General features: G+C 39.0%; 1 protein-coding gene across 2 annotated transcripts in view; it reads right to left on the bottom strand.

The window, feature by feature from the left end:
* Positions 1-23,848, bottom strand: part of C16H11orf49 (chromosome 16 C11orf49 homolog) — a 185,841-nt gene extending 161,993 nt beyond the window's left edge. For both annotated transcript variants that reach the window (XM_019802162.2, XM_002921628.4), the window contains exon 1: positions 23,637-23,848. In XM_019802162.2, the coding sequence (XP_019657721.1) occupies positions 23,637-23,682 (46 nt within the window). In that variant the 5' untranslated portion in view covers positions 23,683-23,848. The remainder of the gene's footprint in view (positions 1-23,636) is intronic.
* Between the last annotated feature and the right edge of the window lie 406 nt (positions 23,849-24,254).

Below are 24,254 nucleotides of genomic sequence, written 5' to 3'. Positions count from 1 at the left end.
ATTGGCATAGAGCTTACTAACTAGCTAACTAAATAAATAACAGTGGTTCTAGGAGCCATCTTTGTTTTGTTCTTGTTTTCAAGAAACAGAAATCTAATTTTTCTCATAGTTTTATTTTATTTATTTTTTAAGATTTTATTTATTTATTTATTTATTTATTTATTTATTTATTTATTTGACAGAGAGATAGAGTACAAGCAGGGGGAGGACAGGGAGAAGCAGGCTGCCATCTGAGTAGGGAGCGGTAGATCCCAGGACGCTGAGGTCATGACCTAAGTCAAAGGCAGACGCTTAACTAACTGAGCCACCCAGGTGTCACTTTTCTCATAGTTTTAAGTAAATAGAGGTTAGAAATACTCTGTCTTTAGTTGTTTGGGAATTTATCAAGGTTAGAAACTTCAAAAAATTAGATAATTAATTTTGAGTCTTAATATCTATTACTATCCTCTTAAGGGTATATCCGGTTATCACATTTAATAAATATTTTGGAAATTAGACTAGTATTGCATTTCTGGGGTAGACATATTTCACACTATTTGCTAGAAACTTATTAAGGGTCTTTCACACTTTTATTTATATCTTAAAATAGTTTATAGTTTCCTCTCTTAGGATTATCTTTGCCAGGTTTGAGGAAACAGTTCTATGAGTTTTTATTCATTTAATCTTCATAACAGTCTTAGGGCACCTGGGTGGCTCAGTCAGTTTAGCAACTGACTCTTGATTTTGGCTCAGGTCATGATCTCAGGGTCACGAGATGGAGCCCCACCTCAGGCTCTGCACTGGGTGTGGAGCCTGCTTAAGATTCTTTCTCTCCCTCTGAGCTACCCTATGACCCAGCCATCGCACTACTGGGTGCTTACCCCAAAGATACAGAAGTAGTGGAGAGAAGGGCCATATGCACCCCAATGTTCATAGCAGCATTGTCCACAATAGCTAAATCGTGGAAGGAGCCGAGATGCCCTTCAACAGATGACTGGATTAAGAAGCTGTGGTCCATATATACAATGGAATATTACTCAGCTATCAGAAAGAACGAATTCTCAACATTTGCTGCAACATGGACGGCACTGGAGGAGATAATGCTAAGTGAAATAAGTCAAGCAGAGAAAGACAATTATCATATGATTTCTCTCATCTATGGAACATAAGAACTAGGAGGATCGGTAGGGGAAGAAAGGGATAAAGAAAAGGGGGGTAATCAGAAGGGGGAATGAAACATGAGAGACTATGGACTATGAGAAACTAACTGAGGACTTCAGAGGGGAGGGGGGTGGGGGAATGGGATAGACTGGTGATGGGTGGTAAGGAGGGCACATATTGCATCGTACACTGGGTGTTATACACAACTAATGGAACATTGAACTTTACATCGGAATCCGGGGATGTACTGTATGGTGACTAACATAATATAATAAAAAATCATTTAAAAAAAAAGAAATAGTAGGTAAATAAGTGCTGGAGAATCTAATGCATAGCATAGTGATTATAGTTAACAATACTGTGTTATAAACTTCAAAGTTGCTGGGACACTTAAGTCTTATCATTATTCAATTTGCAAATTAGGAAACTGGTAAAAAATAAAAATAAAACAAAACAAAAACAAATTGGGAAACTGAGCATAGAGAGGACAAGTAATTTACCCAAGTTGACATAGCTATTGAGAAATATCAAATCAGGGGCACCTGGGTGGCTCAGTTGGTTAAACATCTGCCTTCGGCTTGGGTCATGATCCTGGGGTCCTAGGATCGAGCCCCATGTCAGGCTCCCTGCCTGACGGTGAGTCTGCTTCTCCCTCTCCCTCTCCCCCACCCCCCTCCTCATGCATGTGAGCTTGTGCTCTCTCTCTCTCTCTAAAGCAAATAAATAAAAACTTTAAAAAAAAAAGAAAAAGAGCCAGATACTTAACCTACTGAGCCACCCAGGCACCCTAATTCTTGGTCACTTTTAACAAGGATCACCTTGCCTCCAGTTTCCAATAACATATTTCTTATTTTCATCTGAGACTTCATCAGAATTGCCTTTTACCGTTCATATTTCTTTCAATATTTCCTATTTACTATCCAACATTCTCTTCATGACTATGCATTCTCTAAGAAGATGGAGGCTTTCTCTCCAGGTCACTTTTCTCTCTGGATCCTCACCAGAACTGCCTTTACCAGTTCCTTCACAGCAATATTGGCTTTCCCTAGCATGCATCTCCAAACTCTTTCAGCCTATAGCCCCTACCCAGTTCCAAAGCTGCCTCCGCATTATTAGGTATTTGTTATAGCAGCACCTGACTCCTTGGTACCAATTCTGTCTTAATCAGCTTGAGCTACTTTAAAAAACATCATGGACTGGGTGGCTTAAACAACATTTATTTCTCACATCTCTGGAGCTAGGAAGTGTAAATTTAAGATACTGGCAGATCTGCTGTCTGCTGAGGACCCTCCTCCTTTCTCCTGGTTTGCAGATGGCCATTTTCTTGCTATATTCTCACAGGGTGAAAAGAGAGATCAACTCTATTATGCCTCTTCTTATAATCCCATGATTAGGACTCCATCCTAAGGACCTAATTTACCTCACAAAGGTCCCACCACCAAATATCATCACATTGGGGATTTGGTTTCAATGTATGAATTTGGAGGCAACACTTTTTTTTTTTTTTTTTGAGAGAGAGAGAGAGAACGTGCACATACGAGCATGGGGTGAGGAAGAGGGAGAGAGAGAATCTTAAGCAGGCTCCACATCCAGCACCTAGCCCAACGTGAGGCTCAATCTCATGACCCTGAGATCATGACCTAGCTGAAATCAAGAGTCAGCTGCTTAACTGACTGAGCCACCCAGGTGCCTCACAACACAAACGTTTAATCAACAGCAGAGCATAAGGAAACTTTTCAGGTGATGGTCTATATCACAACTGCGGTAGCGATTACATGGCTATCTTCATTTATTGAAACTTATTAAATTTTATCCTTAAAACTGGTCATTTTTATTGTATATAATTATATATCAATAAAGCTGACAGAAAGAAAGATCACAGTTTTTTTTTCTTGGTTAATAACAAACTTTGTAACTTATGAATTATTTGTTCCTGAAAGTTTAGGCAAAATCACCAGTAAATTTGTTTGCTTATTTCTATTTTTATTATTTAGTTTTATTTTTTATTTTCTTTGGTTTGTTACTTTGTTCCTTTTCTAAGTTCTTTAAGCATTGACTTAATTATCTTTTTTTTTTTTTAAAGATTTTATTTATTTGACAGAGATAGAGACAGCCAGTGAGAGAGGGAACACAAGCAGGGGGAGTGGGAGAGGAAGAAGCAGGCTCCTAGCAGAGGAGCCTGATGTGGGACTCGATCCCGGAACGCCGGGATCACACCCTGAGCAGAAGGCAGACGCTTAACGACTGCGCCACCCAGGCGCCCTGACTTAATTATCTTTTTAAATTAATTTAGATATTTATAACAATATTTCTTTGAAGTATTTCTTTGGTAAATGTCTATAGATTTTAATTGCACTAGGATTAAAAAACAGTTCATTATTTTTCAAATTTATTATCTGACCCAGTTGTAAAGGAAAGTAATTTTTTAAATATCCTTATGGTTAGGGACACCTGGCTGGCTTAGTTGGTGGAGCATGTGACTCTTGATCTCAGGGTTATGAATTCGAGCCCCTTTTTGGGTATAGAGATTACTTAAAAATAAAATCTATAGGTGTGCCTGGGTGGCTCAGTTGGTTAAGCATCCGACTCTTGATTTCAGCTCAGGTCACGATCTCGGGGTTGTGAAATTGAGACCTGTGTCAGGCTCCGTGCTGGGTGTGGAGCCTGCTTATGATTCTCTCCTACCTCTACCTCTCCCCGTCCCCCACCCTCTCTAAAAAAAAAAAAAAAAATTATGTTAAAAAAAATAAATAGGGGCGCCTGGGTGGCACAGCGGTTGAGCGTCTGCCTTCGGCTCAGGGCGTGATCCCGACGCTAAGGGATCGAGCCCCACGTCAGGCTCCTCCACTGTGAGCCTGCTTTCCTCTCCCACTCCCCCTGCTTGTGTTCCCTCTCTCACTGGCTGTCTCTATCTCTGTCAAATAAATAAATAAAAATCTTTAAAAAAAAAAAAATAAATAAATAAATAAATAAAACATCCTCGTGGTCAGATACTTTTAAATTATACTTTCATTATCTCTAATTGTATTGCATAATAGAGTATATATAATTTCTGCCTTTCATTTACCAAAAACTTCTTTGTATCTTGCCTATGATAAATATTTGCAAACTATCCATTTTTTCTAGTTCCCAAATTTTCCCATTTAGTCTTTTTTCTAAATGTTTTCATTGTACCTTATTGTTTGTAAGGTTCAAATTTATCAAAAAGAGATACTAATCACTCTTTCTTCACAGATTAGTTAATTTAGTTAAGACATATAAGATAATATACCTGAATGTACTTTACAAACAATAAAGTATTACACAAGTATCAGCTATTTATGTTTTGGTAAGATTTGTTTATTTCTTTGAGGGTGAGAGAGAGCCTGCACAAGTGGGGTGTAGGGGCAGAGGGAGAGAATCTCAAGCAGACTCCCTGCTGAGGATAGAGCAGTACACAGGGCTTGATATCATGAGTCATGAGATCATGACCTGAGCTGAAACCAAGAGACATACGCTTAACTAACTGAGCCACCCAGGTGCCCCTAGTCTAATTCATTGAAATGTAACATAAGACCTGTTTAGTTTAGGCCCATGTTTCATTCACTTATTTACTCATTCAAACATTTTTTTTCTTAAGATTTAATTTCTTATTTGTCAGAGAGAGAGAGAGCACAAGTAGGGAGAGAGTGGCAGGCAGAGGGAGAATCAGGCTCCTCGCAGAGCAAAGAGCCCAATGCGGGACTCTACCCCAGGACCCTGAGATTATGACCTGAGCCAAAGTTAGACCCTTAACTGACGGAGCCACTTAAGCGCCCCTACTACAAAGTTACAGTAATCAAAACTGTGTGATATTGGCATAGAGACAGAAAAAAAAAAAAAAACAATGGAATAGAACAGAGAGGCAGAAATAAGCCACCATGTATAGGGTCAAATGATTTTTGACAAGGTTGTCAAGACTAAGAATAGGGGAAAGAACAGTCTTTTCAACAAATAGTGCTAGGAAAACTGGAAATCCACATGTAAAAGAATGAATTTGGACCCTTGCCTCAAATAATACACAAAAACTAACTCAAAATGGATCAAAGACCTAAATGTAAAAGCTAAAACTATAACTAAAGGGAAAAAACAGATAAACTGAACTTCTTAAAAATTTTAATTTTTTGTGTTCCAAAAGACACTATCAAGAAAGTAAAAAGACAACCCACATAATGCAAGAAAATATTTGTAGGGGTGCCTGGGTGGCTCAGTCATTAAGCGTCTGCCTTTGGCTCAGGGCGTGATCCCGGAGTTCTGGGATCGAGCCCCACGTCAGGCTCTTCCACTGGGAACCTGCTTCTTCCTCTCCCACTCCCCCTGCTTGTGTTCCCTCTCTCACTGGCTGTCTCTCTCTCTGTCAAATAAATAAATAAAATCTTAAAAAAAAGAATTTGTAAATCATATATATGATAGGAGTGTAGTATCCAGAATATGCAAAGAACTGTTACAATTCAACAGTAAAATGACAACCCAATTAAAAATAGGCAATTCAGGGGTACCTGGGTAGCTCAGTCAGTTAAGTTTCTGCCTTTGGAAAAAAAAAAAAAAGTTTCTGCCTTTGGCTCAGGTCATGATCCCGGGGTCCTGGGATTGAGCCCTGCATTGGGCTCCCTGCTCAGTGGGGAGTCTGTTTTTCCCTCTCACTCCCCCTGCTTATTGTCTCTCTCTCTCTCTCAAATAAATAAATAAATAAATAAATAAATAAGTAAATCTTTTTTTTTTTAAAGGCAATTCTTTTTTTTTTTTTTAAAGATTTTATTTATTTATTTGACAGAGATTGAGACAGCCAGCGAGAGAGGGAACACAAGCAGGGGGAGTGGGAGAGGAAGAAGCAGGCTCATAGCGGAAGAGCCTGATGTGGGGCTCGATCCCACAACGCCGGGATCACGCCCTGAGCCGAAGGCAGACGCTTAACCGCTGTGCCACCCAGGCGCCCCTAAAAAGGCAATTCTTATAGATATTTCCCCAAAGAAGATACACCAATGGCCAACAAACACATGAAGAGATGATAAACATTGTCAGTAATCAGGGAAATGCAAACCAAAACCTCAGTGTAATACCACCTGTGTGGCTCAGTCAGTTGACCATCCAACTCTTGGTTTTGGCTCAGGTCACACTCTTGGGGTCATGGGATCAAGCCCCACATACGGCTCTGGGCTCAGCTCGGAGTCTGCTTGAGATTCTTTCCCTCTTCCTCTGTCCCTTCTCCCACTCACATGTGTGCGTTCTCTCCCTCAAATAAATAAAATCTTAAAAAAAAAAAGGAAATACCACCCCACATCTGCTAGAATGACTATAATCAAAAAGCACAAATAATAACAAGTGTTGGAAATGATACAGAGAAAATGGAACCTTCATACATTTCTGGTGCGTAAAAATGGAGCAGATGCTTTGGAAAACAGTTTGGCAGTTCTTCAAAAAGTTAAACATAGAGTTACCATAGAAGCTCAGCAATTCAGTCCTAGGTATATATAAAAAAGGTTTTCAAACAAATACTTCTACACACCTGTTCATAGTGGTATTATTCACAATATCCAAAAAGTAGAAGTAATCCAAATGTCCATCAACTGATGAATGAATAAATAAAATGGGGTATATCCATGCTATCAAATATTATTCAGCCATGAATACAGGGAATGAGAAAATGGGGAAATGAGGAGTGACTGGTAATTGGTATGGAGTTCCTTTTTTTGGGATAATGAAAATGTTCTGCAATTAGATTGTGGTGGTGGTTGCACAATCTTGTGAATAGACTAAAAAACACTGAATTGTATACTTTAAAAGGTGAATTTTATGATATGTCAATTATATCTCAATAAAAGAAGACACAGACTCATTAAAACAAAGAGTTGAAGACAGCAGTAGATAATATTAAGAAAACTTTAGAAGATGAAAATCAGGGAAACAAGAGACTAAAAGAAGCAAAAAATTAACTGGCTATATTAAGGAAAGGTGACAAGAAGCAAGCCTACCCTCTCACATAATACCAGAAAAGTTTAGGAACTATAAGTACAAGTACCTGTGAAAGCATGCATGTAAATACCGGTAAACACAGAAGGTTAGTGTGATGGATTGAATGTTTGTATCCCCCAAATACATGTGTTGAAATTCTAATCCACAGTTGTGGCTGTAGAGTAGGGAAGTAATTAAGGGAAAAAGAGATCAGAAAGGTGGAACCCTGATCCAACAGGATTAGCGTCCTTTGAAGAAGAGACACTAGAAAGCTCCCCTCTACACACATGCATACACTGCAGTACATAGCAAGACGTACATAGCAAAAAGAGTCATCGCCTGAAATCAAATCCTGCTGGACCCTGATCTTAGATTTTGCAGCCTGCAGGACTGTGAGAAAATAAATTTCTGTTGTTTAAGTTATGTGGCCTGTGATCTTTTGTTGTGGCAGCCCGAGCTAACTAATATAGTTGGGTGATAATTATACATAAGAAGCAGTTATATTTCTACATCCTATTCCTAACTTTGTGTATCAAAGTTACTACCTTTCCTCCACCAAATATAAAATTAAAGGTTTATTCTCTATTAAGAGGCTGAATCATTAGGACTTCGAACATAGAAACACCAAGAACAGTTGAAGGCAGAGGGGCACTACTAAAAACAGAATGATTACATTAAGGGCTACATACTGATCTGTAAGACCCTCCCCTGCTTAGCACCTGAATAGAAATCCAAAAAGCTCCAAAATCTCAAGGAAAGCTTCTTACATAAAAAACACATTAAAAAAAAAAAAAACACCAAACTAACAAATAAGGGGTGCCTGGGTGGCACAGTTGGGTTAGGCATCTGACTCTTGGTTTTGCCTCAGATGGTGACCTCAGGATCATGAGACTGAGCCCCACCATCAGGCTCTGTGCTTGGTTTGGGATTCTCTCTCCCTTTCCCTCTGCTCCTCCTGCTCGTGCTCTCTCTCTAAAATAAATAAATACATCTTTAAAAAGTAATAACAAATTAAAAAAGAAACTCAGGAGAAAAAAATGCAGGAGACACAGACACAACCAAAACAAACAAAAATACCACAATAGATAGGCGAGACAAAATCTTGTATTCATGAATTCAGAAAACAAAAAATAAGTAATTTAAAATATGATAGTAGATATTTTTAGAATTCAACAAGATTAGAAAGGTCAAAAATATTCACAGAAAGTATAACAACCAAAAAAAAAAAAAAAGGGAAAAGAAGAAAGGTAGGAAAATTAGAGTATGAATCCATAATGTCCAATGCCTGAGTAACAACAGTTCCGGAGACAGACATGAGAAAATATCAGACACATAATTCAATAAAACTTCTCAGAACTGACACATGAATTTCCACACTGAAAGGGTCTCAAGATGAATGACAAAAGATCTGCAGCAATAGACATGTTTATGAAATATCACAAATCAAAATAGCATTAAATTTCTCAACAATCATATAAAAGCTTAAAAGGGAGAAATGCTTTAAAAATTCTAAGGAAAAATTATCTCCAACATAGAATTTTATATCCACACAAACCATCCATCAAATGTAAGGGTAGTATAAAAACAGTTTCATAGACATAGATCCCCCAAATCTTATTTTGCATGCACTTTTTCCAGAAAGCTACTGGAGGATGCCACCTAACAAAAAGAAGGGGCATATAAGGAAAAAGGAAAACACAGGCTTCAGGAAATACTGAATATAACTTGAGAGAGACAAGTAATATACATGATAAGGATAGAGGATTTAGAGAGCAACCAGGCCAGATTGGAGTAGGACTACTTAGGTGAAGGAGTGCTCCAGGAGAGTTCTCTTGAAGAAAATAAATTGAAACTTAGAGAACACCTGAAGTGTCTGCATAAACTGAGAGAAGACTGACCTTTTGGTTATAGTTTAGGGATAAATTCGAGAAAAATTTATAGAAAACCAACCAAATAAAAAAACAAGGCAATTATTAACTCCAAGAAAAAGGAAAAAAAAATACTATGGAAAAAGGGGAAATGTAATCATAGTATATATATACTACATGACACACACACACATATATATGTCATTTCCATAGTCATTATAAACACTGAATATTGACTTGACCAAAAATCGTAATTTTATTAGAAGGCTAGGAGAAAGGGGAGTTTTAGGGGATATAAAAGCACTGACTCCATCACAGAAAGTCATTAGGTCATTTCTAAAACTGAAAAAATCAAGAAGAGCAGCCTAGACATACTATTTAAAAATACACGGGGGGAAAAAAAGAGAGATGGTGAAAAAAACTGAAAATAGTCTCTTCTGAGGAGTGGGGCTTAGAGGTGAGAAGTTTTGGGGGTGTGGTAATGCTCTGTTTTGTTAAAACTCTTTAGATCTATTTTACCAATAATATTCTGTAGCTAATAAAAAAACATTAAATTAAAAAAAATATGTGCTCCTTGGATCTGCCCTCTCCTTGCCCATTATTTGTAACATATTGTTTTCCTAACATTTTTTTCCTAAAATAGTTTTTCATTTGTTTCATCTAGTTACTACTTTGTAATGCTTTTATATTTTTTCTTTCACCAATTTACATAGCCAACTTTGTTCCTGTTAATGTTCTTTGTTGCTTATTTTTTCCCCAATAGATTAATTTATGTGTCCTTACTTCAAATGTCTTAATGCTGCCAGATTTCTTGTATTTGTGCCTTTCTTCTTTCCCACAGCAACAAATACAAACTTTCTTTGCTGTCCTAAGTCTTTTACTTCTGTTTCTCTAAGAACAAAACCCTGAAAACCTGACTTCAAAGACAAAGAAGAGGTGGTCAGGTAAAGAATATCAACTTTCAGCTCTATTTCTTTTTTTTTTACTTTTATTTTATTTATTTACCCAAGGCAGGGGACGATCAAGAGCAGGGGGGAGGGGCAGAGGGAGAAGCAGACTCCCCACTGATCAGGGAGCCCGTTGTGGGACTTGATCCCAAGACTCTGGGATCACAACCCGAGCCAAAGGCAGACACTCAACCGACTGAGCCACCTGGGCACCCTCAGATCTATTTCTAAGCTTAATTCTTCACCTTCCTTACTTTCCCACTCTGTTGGTCAAATACCCTTATTCCTTGTAGAGTCAGGGTTTTTTTCCTTTCTCTTTTTATTGAGATATAAGTGACACGTAACATTAGTTTCAGGTGTACAGCATAATGATCTGATATTTGTATATATTATGAAATGATCACAATAATCTAGTTAACATACATCACCACACACAATTACAAATATTTTTCTTGTGATGACAACTTTTCAGCTCTCTCAGAAACTTTTAAATATACAATACAGTATTATTAACTATACTCACCATGTTGTACATCACATCCCCAAGACTTACTTATTGTGTAACCGGAAGTATGGACCTTTTTCCCACCTTCACCATTTTACTCACCCTCTTCCCCCTCAGTTAAAAATAAATTGAATCCAGTTTATTTTTAGATTCCACATATTAGTGAGATCATATGGTATTTGTCTTTCTCTATCTGCCTTATTTTAGCATAATGCCCTCAAGGTCCATCCATGTTGGTGCAAATAACAGAATTTTCTTCTTTTTTCATTGCTGAATAATCCTTGGGGGGTCATTTTAAGAAGATCTTAATGGTCTCCAGACCATTCCCACCTCGACTGGGAATTTCTGCTAATTGAGAAAAATGTTACCTATAAATGGCTTTCAAGTATAATAAAACGTTTGTCTATACTAATTATAATAATGACATTGTATTATGTTTTATAAACATATAACTAAATATTTATCCATATTTGAAGATCAATAAATTTTTTTAGGACTCAAATATTTTCAAAGATCTCAAAACAGGGGCGCCTGGGTGGCTCCATCATTAAGCGTCTGCCTTCGGATCAGGGCGTGATCCCGGGGTCCTGGGATCGAGTCCCACATCGGGCTCCCTGCTCCACTGGGAGCCTGCTTCTTCCTCTCCCACTCCCCCTGCTTGTGTTCCCTCTCTCGCTGGCTGTCTCTCTCTCTGTCAAATAAATAAATAAAATCTTTTTTAAAAAAAGATCTCAAAACAGTTTATAGATTAGGTACAATACCAATAATGCCTAATGGATAAATGTGGCCCTGGTTCCCACCTCCAAAATAACCTTGCATCTCTGCCCTTGATCCCAGAATTCCTTTCCACCTCTTCTGAAAATATATTCAGTTAATCATCCTTCCCTTCTCCTGGATCTTCCCTCTCTCCTTGTACAATGGCTACCTTTCCTTCAGCCTATACACATATTCAAGTCTCTCTCATCTAAAAAATTAAAAACAACAAACTCTACTCTTGCTATCACCCCCTCTCTGTTTCCTTCTCCAATCAACCAAACTTTGGGAAAAAAAAAAAATGCTGAGCCTACCTATTGTCCCAACGCCTTCACCCTTCCCATATACTCCTCCGTCCAGGAAAATCTGGCATCCTGCCACACTACTCTAATGAAACTTCTCACCTAATGCCACTAACAACCTCCTTTGCAGCTCTTATCTTGTTTGACCTCAACTGATACCGGGGAACACTCCCTCCATATTGAAACTCACTTCACCTCCAGTTTCTGTGGCACCACCTTTTCCTTGTTCTCCTAAATCTTTTACCAATCACTCCAGTCTAGGAAGATCAATATCTTTATTTATTGTAAAACGAGCTCCTGTAGACAAAATTTAGGTTCCTACAATGGGTCTCTAAGTCCCAATAAAAAACAAAAACAAAAACAAAAAACCTGGCAGCAAAGTAACCACTAACACCCAGCAACCAACACAATTATAAAGAACTAAAACCCTAACGTTATATGAGTTCACTAACATGCAGAAAGGGACTATTCTGATTAGTTGGAAATGTTTACAAAGGAAAGAGAGGTGATACAAGAGAAATGACATGAGACATAGAGTTAAGAAAAAAAAAGAATGAGTAGAGAACAAAGATGGTGATGCACTTTGATTTTGAAAGGTAGAGATAGGGGAGAAAAAGTTAACCCTCCAGTACATCCATGCTTCACCTATGAATAAGCGTAATTAGCTACCAACAATACGCCTCACTTTCAGTGGGAGAGACATCTCCACTGTAGATACCAGGTAGGTCAGATTATTGTTTGCATCCCCCAAAATCTGTGCTCCTATTCTTCTTGCACATGATTGTCTGGCTGAACTTCAATTCCCAGGCTTCTTTGCAATTAGCAGTGGCCTTATATTAATTTCTCATCTATGAAATGTAAGCACAAGGTGTTTGTAACTTCTGCCTTACATGTTTAAGAGGTGTTTATCCTGGAGTGCTTCCCTCCCTTTAGCTTTTCTATTGGCTGGAAATGGCTACAACTGAGGCATCCTAGGAAATCTTGTGTCTCAAATCTTATGAAAATACCAACAAGAGTATAAGAGATGTCAGTGATAACTTTGTCGTTAAAAAATATAATCCTTGGGGTGCTTGGATGGCACAGTTGCTTAAGCATCTGACTCTTGGTTTTGGCTCAGGTCTGATCTCAGGGTCGTGGGATCAAGCCCCGCATCAGGATCCGCACTCAGCACAGAGTCTGCTTTCTCTCTCCCTCTCCCTCTGCCCCTCTGCCCCTCGGCCCACTCCACTTTCCCTCTCCCTCTCTCTCTCAAATAAATAAATAAATGTTTAAAAATATATATAAATTCTTTTTTGGTGTCCCTTTTCTAAACATAACAATCAAAGCTGTTTTTATTACTCAGCTGAGTTTAAGAACTTTCCACTTGGGGAACCTGATGTCAGGTCTTTCAACAATAATTATTTTCTCTTAACTACTAGGAAATATGATAAGAAAAAGTTCACAAGGTGAGACAAATCAACTACTTCTTTTCCTTGTAAGTGTATTTCTCCTTTAGAAATATGAAATCGAAACCAAATATTTGCTGGAAAGGCAAAGGTCAAAACAGTCCCTATGTCCAGACATGGCAACAAAGATTAGCAAGACTCCATAGGCTATTCATAGGCATAACCTTGACGAGAAAAAAGGCAGGACCATTCTCCCTGAAGACCTAACCTCTATTCTTCTACTTATAGATCTACAATTCTGTACCATGCCAATCCTTGAAGACAAGGCAGAAGGCCAACTGCACATGTAAGAATTTGTAAGTTAACCATGCATCTAAATATCAGGTTTGGTGGACTACAGACTATCAAAAAAGACCATTTTAGGTCTTATTAAATAGTTAAGATACTTGGTATATATTAATTAATTCATCCTCTCAGCCCCCTGTGAGGTAGGTTTTATCAACTCCATTTGTTGGGGAAATTTGATCAAGGAGAATAATAATAGCATCTTCTATTTACAAAATACCTTCCTTATAAAGAGCTCCACGTGTTTATCTTCTCAATCTTCTAACATTCCTGTGAGGTAAGTGGTAATACTACCTTTTCCTTTCTTATAGGTGAGATCCTATGGCTCAAGGAGCTTGATGACCAACTCATGTGGTAGCCTGTATTTTATCCACTAACTAGAACATACTGCTTGGGGTTGACACTAGACCATGGATTCAAGTCTGAACTACACATAATTCAAAAGTGTCAAGCTTCCAGTTTTTTCTATAGCCATCCTTCAATACATCACATTCCAAAAAGGATTGGGGTCATGCTTGTTGTTTAAGCTCATGTGGGCACTGTTTGTAAAGCTTATTATCATTTCTCTAAATTGAACTATTTAAGGTTTGTCTAAATGCCCGAAAGCTAAATTGTTTTTTGTTGACTGTCTGTGCACTAGCATTGTAAATGATGTCATCAGGAATGTACAAAACTCTTAGACAAAGCTGCAGGGCCAATAAAAGCAACCCACTTTGGGAAAAATGCATTTCTTCTTCTTCCTTTTTTTTTTTTTTTTTTGAAGTAGGCATTACACAAAAAGATGACTCATTAAGCCCAAAAGAGTTGACTCCACCATGTGAGGGCTTCTTATGCAGCCCTCTACAAAGAGACCTGAGTGGCAGCATGAGGCCTCCTCTTCTCTGCATTTTCCTCCAGGCAGAATGTGCATTTGTGTGGCTACATACACAATTATAATCTCCCCTGAAAGGCAATTCCTTCCATATGACAGGCTGAACAGTGGCGTGAGTGCTAGCCTCATGTTGCCTGTGCAGTTAACATGCTGAAATTCCAGACACATTTAATCTCTCCTTTCTAAGAAACTAAGATGGGACAGAAGAAGTGAAGCTGGAAAAAACTGCACACAGAGAGAAAGGAGGCCAGCCCAAGCGCCCAAACTCACTTTCTCATGGGCTGAGCTTCTTTGTGTGTTGTCTACTTACGTGTCAATTTGCAGGACTTTGGGGCATGAGAACCATGGAGCCGAGTGGTTCTGGCAGCCTCTCCATCTGACAAGCAAAGCCAAAGACATGTGGCCTTTGGTACATTTCACGTTCAAAAGTGTTATTGTTTCAAACATGCCTATTTAAAAATATGGTATTTTCCTATTTAGCACGCGTTGTATGTTAAGTTGGCCACAGGAGGAGTTCTGCCACGTGATTTAAAAAAAAAAAAAAGAAAGAAAGAAAAGGCAATACCCTAATGCAGACCTGTCCCAGCCAGATACCTCTGTTTACTGGGGGCCAGCGAGGCTATCCCAGGTGAGAGAAGTCTGAATTTAACAAACACCTGATATGAAGGCCTGGGCAGATTTCTGTCTGAGATTACAGAAACTGAAGCTTGTGTTTTATCACAATTACTTGTAATCTCAGGGCCAGATAATAGTATTAACAAGACCTTGAGCTACACAATAGGACAGCTGGAAAAAGGCTCTTACTCTCCAAAGAATAGCGCTTTTAAAAAGCTAATTCAATGAAGAAAAAGAAAGGGCTCTGAAAGTGCCTTCTCAAACAATATTTACTTTTACCAGGTTCCTGCTAATCAAACAAAACTTAGTCAAAAGCTTTTATGAAAAATACATTTGATGATTTCAGCAGTAATTGCTTTGTTCAAAGAAAGGTGCTTAAGAGAAAACATAGCTAATGGGATCAGTAATTTGGTAAGTTCAGATGTGTTTGGGAAAATCCCTCCTCTCTTTGATAAATCATTAAAATTCTGCTCAGATAAATGTGTTTTGACTTGAAATTCCAATCATAGAATGAGCTATTTCCTAAGGCCCCTGGGGAAGTGGTGCAAGGGCAATCCCAACGCAGAGAACCCAGAGATTAGTTTGCAAGGGTAATTCCAGTCTTAATCAAAGCATATTACTCTGTCCAACTATAAGATGGGATCTCCTGGAGATGCCCAGAAAGTGTAGAAAATGTCCTTCCTTCTTAAAATACCTTTTATAAAAAAATGGGTTAAATCTTACTGTTATGTAGCCAAAAAAGCAGAAGCTATGGCATCAAGCAGGAAACTATCCTTAGGTATAATTAGAGTTTAAAACCAGAAGAATCCAGGGCAGATTTTAATCAGTCATCCTTTTTTTTCCATCAGTGGAAGGAGAAAAAAAAAAAAAGTCTAGCGTCTCTCCGTAATAGGAATTCAGTAGCTATTTGTTGAACTGGATTTTTCTCTCCCTTTTTCAGAAAAAAAATTATTCCGCTACTTAAAGTAAACCATTCATTTAACAATCGAGCACTTAATTTGAGTCAAGCAGTGTGCTAGATTTTGGAAATACTGACAGAATAGGCCTGCCTTCATTGCTTACATTCTCGTAAGAAACAGACAATAACCAAGTATACAAATAGATAAATAAGATAACTGTGATAAGTGCTAGCTACGAAGGATATGAACAGGATGATGAACTAGAGATAAGTTAATGGATCATTTGTCTCTTTCAATCTACTACTATTACTTTTTAAAACTTTACGGACTCAGCCTCCTAATATTACTTATTTAGCAAACATGGTATTTGTGTGAGTAAAACTGATGCTCAACTTTTGGACAGCAGTTGGAGGAAAGATTTTAATATTACTTAAATACGTAAATGATGAGGTCAAAAATTTACAGAACAATTTTAAAACACTAGAATAACACAGAAATCACCTACAGGTCAGTTACCTTGGAGAAATGGGGGTAGCTCAGGGTCCAGAACAACAAGCCTTAGAATTCACTTGCTCTTGTTTTCCCCAGTGAAAATATCACTTGCTCTCTCTTTCTTTCCCGATAAAAATATATTTATTACATTTATTAAATAGCCTTCAGAATCCTTGGAAAGGCAGAAGAGACAGAGCCTAGGCCGAACTTCCAGGAACAACTCCTAGAGGCACATTCCAGAACTGGGCCCCCTAGGGAACTGCTGCCCTGCCTGTGACTGAGAAGCTGCCAACCAGACTGGGAAAGCACAAAGACAGCAGCATGCATCGGGTTCTACCCACTCTATAACAACACTGGCTACACGGTCACTTTGTGTTGTTGTCATTTGTGAATATATCCCATCTCCTATGTATGGCATTAAGTTTCCCAGGAGGGACACTTTATATTCATGTCTTGCTATATAGAGAGACAGTATTCAGGAAAGAAGGAACAATTAGGAAGAAAAGAAAAGAAGGAGAATTGGGGGAAGAAGTAATGATCTTGTAAACATGCTCGTTACTATTTTAAAGTGACCAGCTTTATATATTATAAACCTAGTTTCCAAACATTCAGGAAGTCAGTGTAACATCTATAATGTTTTATTTCATATCTTTTCTGCAACAACCCGAGCACTTTAAAGTACTAAGAGTACTTAAGGTAAATAGCAATGTTTCCTAGCATACGGTTGGGTTTGGAAGGTTCACTAATTATATTCAAACAAAAATAAGTTTTCTCATCAGGATTCAACCAAAAGCAACTAAATAAATAAGTAAATAAACAATTTAAAAAGTGTCTGGCAGTAAGACAAGTAAATATCATGTACTTTGATATCAGCAAATATAAAAAATAGGATTAGTAACACTTAAGAGTCTTCTACGTAGAAAGAGTCCTATGTCAGAACCTCTGCCAAGGCTTGAAAAAATTATATTAACCTCAAAGCTGGAAGGGACTGTATCAGTGATTGTTGAATGTTGTCTTAGTCCAGATACTCTGAGAAGCAGACACCAAGACAGGATCAGACATGCAAGAGATATACTGGGGGAAAAACCCACAGGGCAACCGTTGGGGTGGGGGGAGCCGCGGGAGGCTGGGATTGCTGACAGACCACAATGCAGGGTTGACCCTTTAAAGAGAGAGAAAGAGAGAGAGAATTTAGACAGCAATGCAATGGGAGTCCTCAAGCCAAAGTCACCATCAAAAGAATCAGTCACGTATCTCCATAGAAGTGGGTCTGTCCTACCCAGCCATGGGCTGGAAGCAAACCGTGGGAAGCGTGACCTCATTGTGAACAAGGTGTTGGATTCAGAGCTGGAGTTGTACGTTAAGTATCCTCCCCTTCCCTCCCCACAGCAGGACAACTGAGAGACACATTTTTATGGCTGTCACAGATGCATTATATACTTTTTTAAAAAGTTCTCCCACTCCCTCTGTGCTCTCTCTCTCTCAAATCAATAAATATAATCTTAAAAAAAAAAAAAAGAGGGGGAGCCTGGGTTGCTCAGTCATTAAGCATTTGCCTTCAACTCAGGTCATGATCTCATCAGGGTCCTGGGATGGAGCTCTGGCATCGTGCTCTCTGCTCAGCAGGGAGTCTGCTTCTCCCTCTCCCTCTCCCTCTGTGTTCTCTCTCAAAAAAATAAAATCTTAAAAAATAAAACAAAAATTAAAAAATTAAAAAGTATAGTTATAATAGCTAATATTTATTGGGCACCTACCCCAGGTAAAGATATCTGTACAAAGTACAGAGATAACTTATCTTTTTTTTAATGATTTTTTTTTAAGATTTTATTTATTTATTTGACAGAGAGAGAGACAGCCAGCGAGAGAGGGAACACAAACAGGGGGAATGGGAGAGGAAGAAGCAGGCTCCCAGTGGAGGAGCCTGATGTGGGGCTCAATCCCAGGACTCTGGGATCATGCCCTGAGCCAAAGGCAGACGCTTAACGACTGAGGCACCCAGGTGCCCCAAAGATAACTTATCTTTGTACAAAGTACAGAGATAACTCATCTTTGTACTCTCTTTTCACAATGTAGACACACTGTAGCAGCCAAGCATTGCTCTAAATGTTTATATGTATGAATAAGCACTATTGTTATCCACATTTTGCCCATAAGGAAACTAAAGCACAGAGAGGTTAAGTAACTTCTTCAAAATCACACAGCTACCCAAGGTACATAGATTAGTATCAATAAAACTCCCGAATGGTTTATTTTTAGAAGTTATGTTCCTCATTGCCGGCCTCTGTGAGATGAGTCCAATGGCAAGAAGGAACTGGAATTTTACTATTCCCTGATCCATCCTGATTCCTAGAATGCCCCCTCCTGGCAGAAATGTTAAATTAAACCTTAGGAGTCACCTGAACTTACTCCAGGATCCATGCATAGGTCTATGCACTAGTTGGAGCCTCAATTTTGGAGCTGCTCAAGGTATTTATAGCATGGAGTTTTACAATATGGACTCTGTGGAGTCAGAATGCTGGATTAGAATTCTGCCTCCTTCACTTACTAACAGTTTTTAAATATCCTTATGCTGCAGTTTCCTCATCTGTCAAATGGAGATAACAATTAAAATTATTGGGGCACCTGGGTAGCTTAGTAGGTTAAGCATCTGACTCTTGGTTTCAGCTCTGGTCGTGATCTCTGGGTCATGAGATTGAGCCCCGCGTTGGGCTCCATGCTCAGTGTAGAGTCCACTCGTCCCTCTTCCTCTGCTCCTCCCTCTGCTTACACGTGCTCTCTCTCTCTCAAATAATAAAATATTTTTTTAATAAATAAAATATTTTAAGAATGTTATCTTCATGTGCATTAATATATGTAAAGCACTTAAAATGTTACCTGGTACATAGTAAGAGCTTAATTATTATTATCTTTTTTTAGAACCTAATTCTTAATTGTTGCTGTTAGCTGCTCACATTTGGGGTGCCTGGTACCCTTAAACGAGATTATTCACATTCGATTTTAACATCTCTGTTTGTATTAAGTGTGTCATTGTGAAAGGCAGGCTTACAATGATGAGTAAAATACAATTCCTGTTCTCAGGAAACTTATTTGCAACTAATGAACTGTTTAAGAGCTTCATTTCTAACAGGGAAGCAAGGATCACTGTTCTTTGCAGGCAAATAAGCACTTTGGTTTGTCTATTTGTCTTCTTGGTGGAGGGGGCAAAACAGGCTATGGAATCGACAAACCTGGGTTTGAATCCTGGCTTTGCTATGCATCATCACCTATGTGACTTTGTACAAATTAATTAGCCTTTCTAAGCTTTAGTTTCCTTATTTGTAAAATGAGATGATATTAATAACTACCAAATGAGACTAATGATACCTACTTTGTGTGGTGGTTGCGAAGAATAAATCAGATAAGGCACAGAGCTAAGTATATATGAAGTGCTTAAAAACTATACCTTTACAAGACTATCCAACTTACCGTGATTCCTCTAAAAGTATAGTGTCCAAAGGAGAATGACTATCTCTAATTTCCTAGAGTTATCTATTATGCCAACCTAAAACTTAGTGAGAATAAGCAGTTTCCATGGAAACAGAAGAGGGAACTTGGAGCGTGAGTGAAAGCATGCACCTCGCCAAATTAGGTGGAGTAAAAACTAAACCTCACACCCTCATGCTTATACTCAGGTCAGCACGTAGGTGGTGTGTTTTGCAAACCTGGAACCAGAACAGGCTGCCCTTCGGCTCTAGACAGCTCTCCACACCCAACCAGATACACAAACACACCTCAGCCTCTGGCAGAAGCTTCCAATAAGTAGATTTCATAAGGCTGGAAATCTTTCAAGGGTTCTATACTTATTTCATCTCCTTACCAGACTCTCCTCTCTCTATTCAGCCCTCGGCATTGACACACTTTCTAGCATTACATTCTGATGACTGCAGGCATGAACATCATTGAGCTGATTCTGTAATGATGATCAGAAGATTCTAAGCCATTCCAGAGCATGATTACAGGTTTCTAATTCACAAAGTCAGCAAGGGAATGGATCAGTTTACCCAACTGATGAAAGATTATTTTCTTCACTAATAGTCAAAAAGGCAAATATAAGGCTTGGCTAGCAGACAAAAAGGGAAATGTATAGATAATCATTGAATAGATATTCCTGTAATTTCCACCGTAATACTAAAAAGAGGTCTTCTGACACACGTACCAAGGGGTACTCAGCTTTGGCTTTTCTGTTTCACTGAATGTGTAGAGCCTTCCTGTCCCTGCAATTTTCTTTTCTCTAGATGTATTTTCTTCTCTAGGCATATACATGCAAGTGACTTTATAAAAGAAAAAAAAAAAAGAAAAGACAAACCTTCTACAGGTATTTAAAATTTTAAAACCAGGAAATATTTTATTAAATTAATCTATAAAGAGTGGTTTTCAATGGTCATTAAATTGAGGGTGAATACTTCAAAACAGCATCCCTGTAAAAGAGACCAAACTGTAATGGATAGGGGTTGTTCTCAACTAAAGACAAATGCATTTCGGCAGGGTTGTATGGTTTGATGAACCGTGAGGAAGCCAGTGAGTAGGATGACCCTGCTTAGGGCAGTATGACTGTCCAGATGCTGAATGGGAAAAGGAGTTAAGAGACTCGAATGTGCAACAGAGCCTGAAAAAGCACTTGCCCAAGGTTCAGACGTTAGGTGGACACTGAAGTTTTTGAATCAACTTGAGACTCTGATTTTGTTTGTAGATTCATTATCAGCATTACCACTGAATTAGTCTTCCTGAAAAAGCCACTAGGGAGAGACCACCAACTTCTATTCACCAAAGCAGTAGTATATTAAATATGCCAAGACTCTGAGGTATATTATTTAAACAACAAACACCCAAGGGACTGAACAATGGACTAGACTTTTCAAATATTTTATAGATTCATTGAGTATGGGGTGAATAAAATACATAAAATCTTCTGCAAAAGTCTAGGCATTGCTAGACATTGCTATTATTATTCACTTGATATAAAATTATCTGTGATATAACCATGCCCTTTTGACTAATTAATGGATGTGGCCAATTAATCTCTCTATATATATATATGTACATATATGCACATATATATATATATCTTTCTATATATACGTATACTTTTAGAAAACTGAAAAGCCCTTAAACTTGGTAAAAAAGATGCTCAATTGCACAAAAGAAATGTACATTAAATCTACCCTGGGACTAACTGCCACTTAACAAGTTGAAATCATTCAAAAATTTGATATATTTTGTTGGAAAGACTATGGGGAAGCAGGCAGTCTCACACTGCTAGTAGCAGTGTAAAATGGTACAACCTCTACAGAGGGTATTTAGTAATATCCAGCAATATTCAAAATGCATATTCCCTTGACCTACCAATTCTACTTTGTGAAATTTGTCTTTGCAGATATACTAGTAAAGGAACAAAATTGCAGGTTATTCAGTGGGGTATTTTCAGTGAAAGCAAAAGGCTAAAAATAACGTGTCTACCAACAGAGAATTGGTTAAATTATTTAAATACTATGTAGCTAAAATAAATTTTTTTTAAGAAGGAAGCTTTCTAAGACTGTCATCTCACTCTTAAGATCCATCAAATGAGAAAAGCGTGCACTATATTCTCCCTTATGTACATAATAAACTAATCTGGAAGGATACACAGGAAACCAGTAATAGTGGTTACTACTGTGGCACTAAGGGTGGAGGAAAACTGGCAGATGGGGGGTTGGGAGGAGACTTCACTATAAACTTCTTTATATTTTTAATCCAATTTCCATAGTACCAATTAAAAATTTTAAACTAGGGACGCCTGGGTAGCACAGCGGTTAAGCGTCTGCCTTCAGCCCAGGGCGTGATCCCGGGGTCCTGGGATCGAGTCCCACATCAGGCTCCTCCGCTATGAGCCTGCTTCTTCCTCTCCCACTCCCCCTGCTTGTGTTCCCTCTCTCACTGGCTGTCTCTATCTCTGTCAAATAAATAAATAAAATCTTTAAAAAAAAAAAATTTTAAACTAGAATTATTTTTCATTAAAAAATTTTTATAGTATGTCTATACTGTTGAATATTATTCAGTGATAAAAAGAAATGAGCTATCAAGCCAGGAAAAGACATGGAGGGCCTTAAATGCATACTGCTAAGTAAAGAAGCCAGTCTGAAAAGGTTACATACTGTATGACTCCAACTGTATGACAGTCTGTAAAAGTAAAACTTCAGAGACTGTAAAAAAGATCAGTGGATGCCAAGGGTTGGGGGGGCAGGAGGAAGGATGAATGGGTAGAGCACAGAGGATTTTTAGGACAGTGAAACTACTCTGCATGATACTATAATGGCAGATACATGACATGCAGTAGTCAAAACCCATAGAACTGTACAACACAAAGAGTGACTCCTAATGTAACGCATGGCCTTCATTAAGAATAATGTACCAAGGGGCGCCTGGGTGGCACAGCGGTTAAGCGTCTGCCTTCGGCTCAGGGCGTGATCCCGGCGTTATGGGATCGAGCCCCACATCAGGCTCTTCTGCTATGAGCCTGCTTCTTCCTCTCCCACTCCCCCTGCTTGTGTTCCCTCTCTCGCTGGCTGTCTCTATCTCTGTCAAATAAATAAAATCTTTAAAAAATAAAAAAAATTAAAAAAAAAAGAATAATGTACCAATATTGATTCATCAATTGTAACAAATGTACTACATTAATGGCAGCTGTTAATCATAGGGGAAACTGAATGGGGGGAGAGTAGATGAGAATGGCTCTATGACATCTGCTCAGTTTTATGTAAACTTAAAATTGCTCTAGAAAATTAAAGCCTAGGATTTTTTAAATATATGTGCATATATGTAGGCATACACACACACACACACACACACACACACATCCTCTTTTCACCCAGCAAAGGCCCTACATCTTGAAGGTGCTCAATAAAGTACTACATCTACTGCCTCAGTGGTCAAGAGCTCAATCTCTGGAGTGGGCAGATTAGTTTTGATTCTAGCTCTACCATTTTCTAGCTGTGTGGCCTTATTTATCCAAGTCACCTCTTCAGCCTCAGTTTCTCCGTCTGCAAAATGGAAGAAAAACACAGTATTTCTTCCCGGGGCTGTTGCGAAGATCAATTTTTAAAATGCACGTAAAATACTTAGCATTGTGCCTAATGTAAAAGAAATGCTCAAAAATGTTAACGGCCGCTATAACGGTAAAATGATTGTTCACAGAATGACTGATTTGGCACTGCAGGTCCCAAGGTTACTCCGCCACCAGCATGATCTATAATATTCCCAACGGGCCCCCAAATTCTCAACTCCAATCTATCCCACTTTGAACACAATCCACATTGCCTGGGCCCCTACACTTCAGACGTCCTTTGACCCCCAGTGCTGTTTTCCCCCTGGCTCGGCCTTGCACTTCCAGGCCCCGGAACGCCCCCACCCCGGCCCCTCCCTATTCCACCCCGACCCCGTTCCCGCTCAGCCCCCTCCCCGCCTCCTCCCCAGCCCCGGGCCTAATTGTCTGCACTTTTTTCCTTCTGCGAAGCTGAAGGAACTCCTACCCAGATACTCGTAGTCCGGTAGGGCTAGGCGCTCCGGACTCAGCATCCTTGGACCAGGGTAGCTTCCAAGCTCTAGCTCTCGGGCTTCCGGAACCCAGGTCGCCGGCTCTCTTCCGTTGCCATGGCAACCACGCGGCGGGAGGAGGCGGGAGGTGGAGGGGGTGTCACGCAAACAGTCTCCGTATCGCAACCCCAAGCTGGCCACACCGGTTCCGGGAGCCGTCGCTTCACGGCGGTCGGTGGAGGTTTCTCGAGGAGTTGGTTTGAGAGGAATTCGAGGTGGAGCGTTCTTTGGAGTCCCTCACATTTCGAAAAATTATTGTCAGCCTTCCGCAGCCGCAATTTCTGAATTTCATAACTACGATTCCTACTTTGTACAACTGTTATCCTAACTCACAACAATAGCTTCCACCCCTAAATTCCCATGAACACTTAATGTCCCATGACCTATTTGTATCTCTTTATTATTTACTGTCTTAAATTGCTACCAAGTGCTTCTCACAGGCAGGCGTATGTTTTGGCTGTTCCTGGAGGTCAGGGGTGTGTCTTTACTGCCCATGTCCAGGCTGGACACACAGAAGGTGGTTGTTAAATCCTCTACGAGCTCATGGACGGCTC

The sequence above is a fragment of the Ailuropoda melanoleuca genome, chromosome 16 (assembly GCF_002007445.2).
Source record: "Ailuropoda melanoleuca isolate Jingjing chromosome 16, ASM200744v2, whole genome shotgun sequence".
In the NCBI taxonomy this organism is placed as follows: Eukaryota; Metazoa; Chordata; class Mammalia; order Carnivora; family Ursidae; genus Ailuropoda; species Ailuropoda melanoleuca.
Note: the sequence above shows the minus strand (reverse complement) of the source record. Positions and strands in the feature narration are given on the sequence as shown.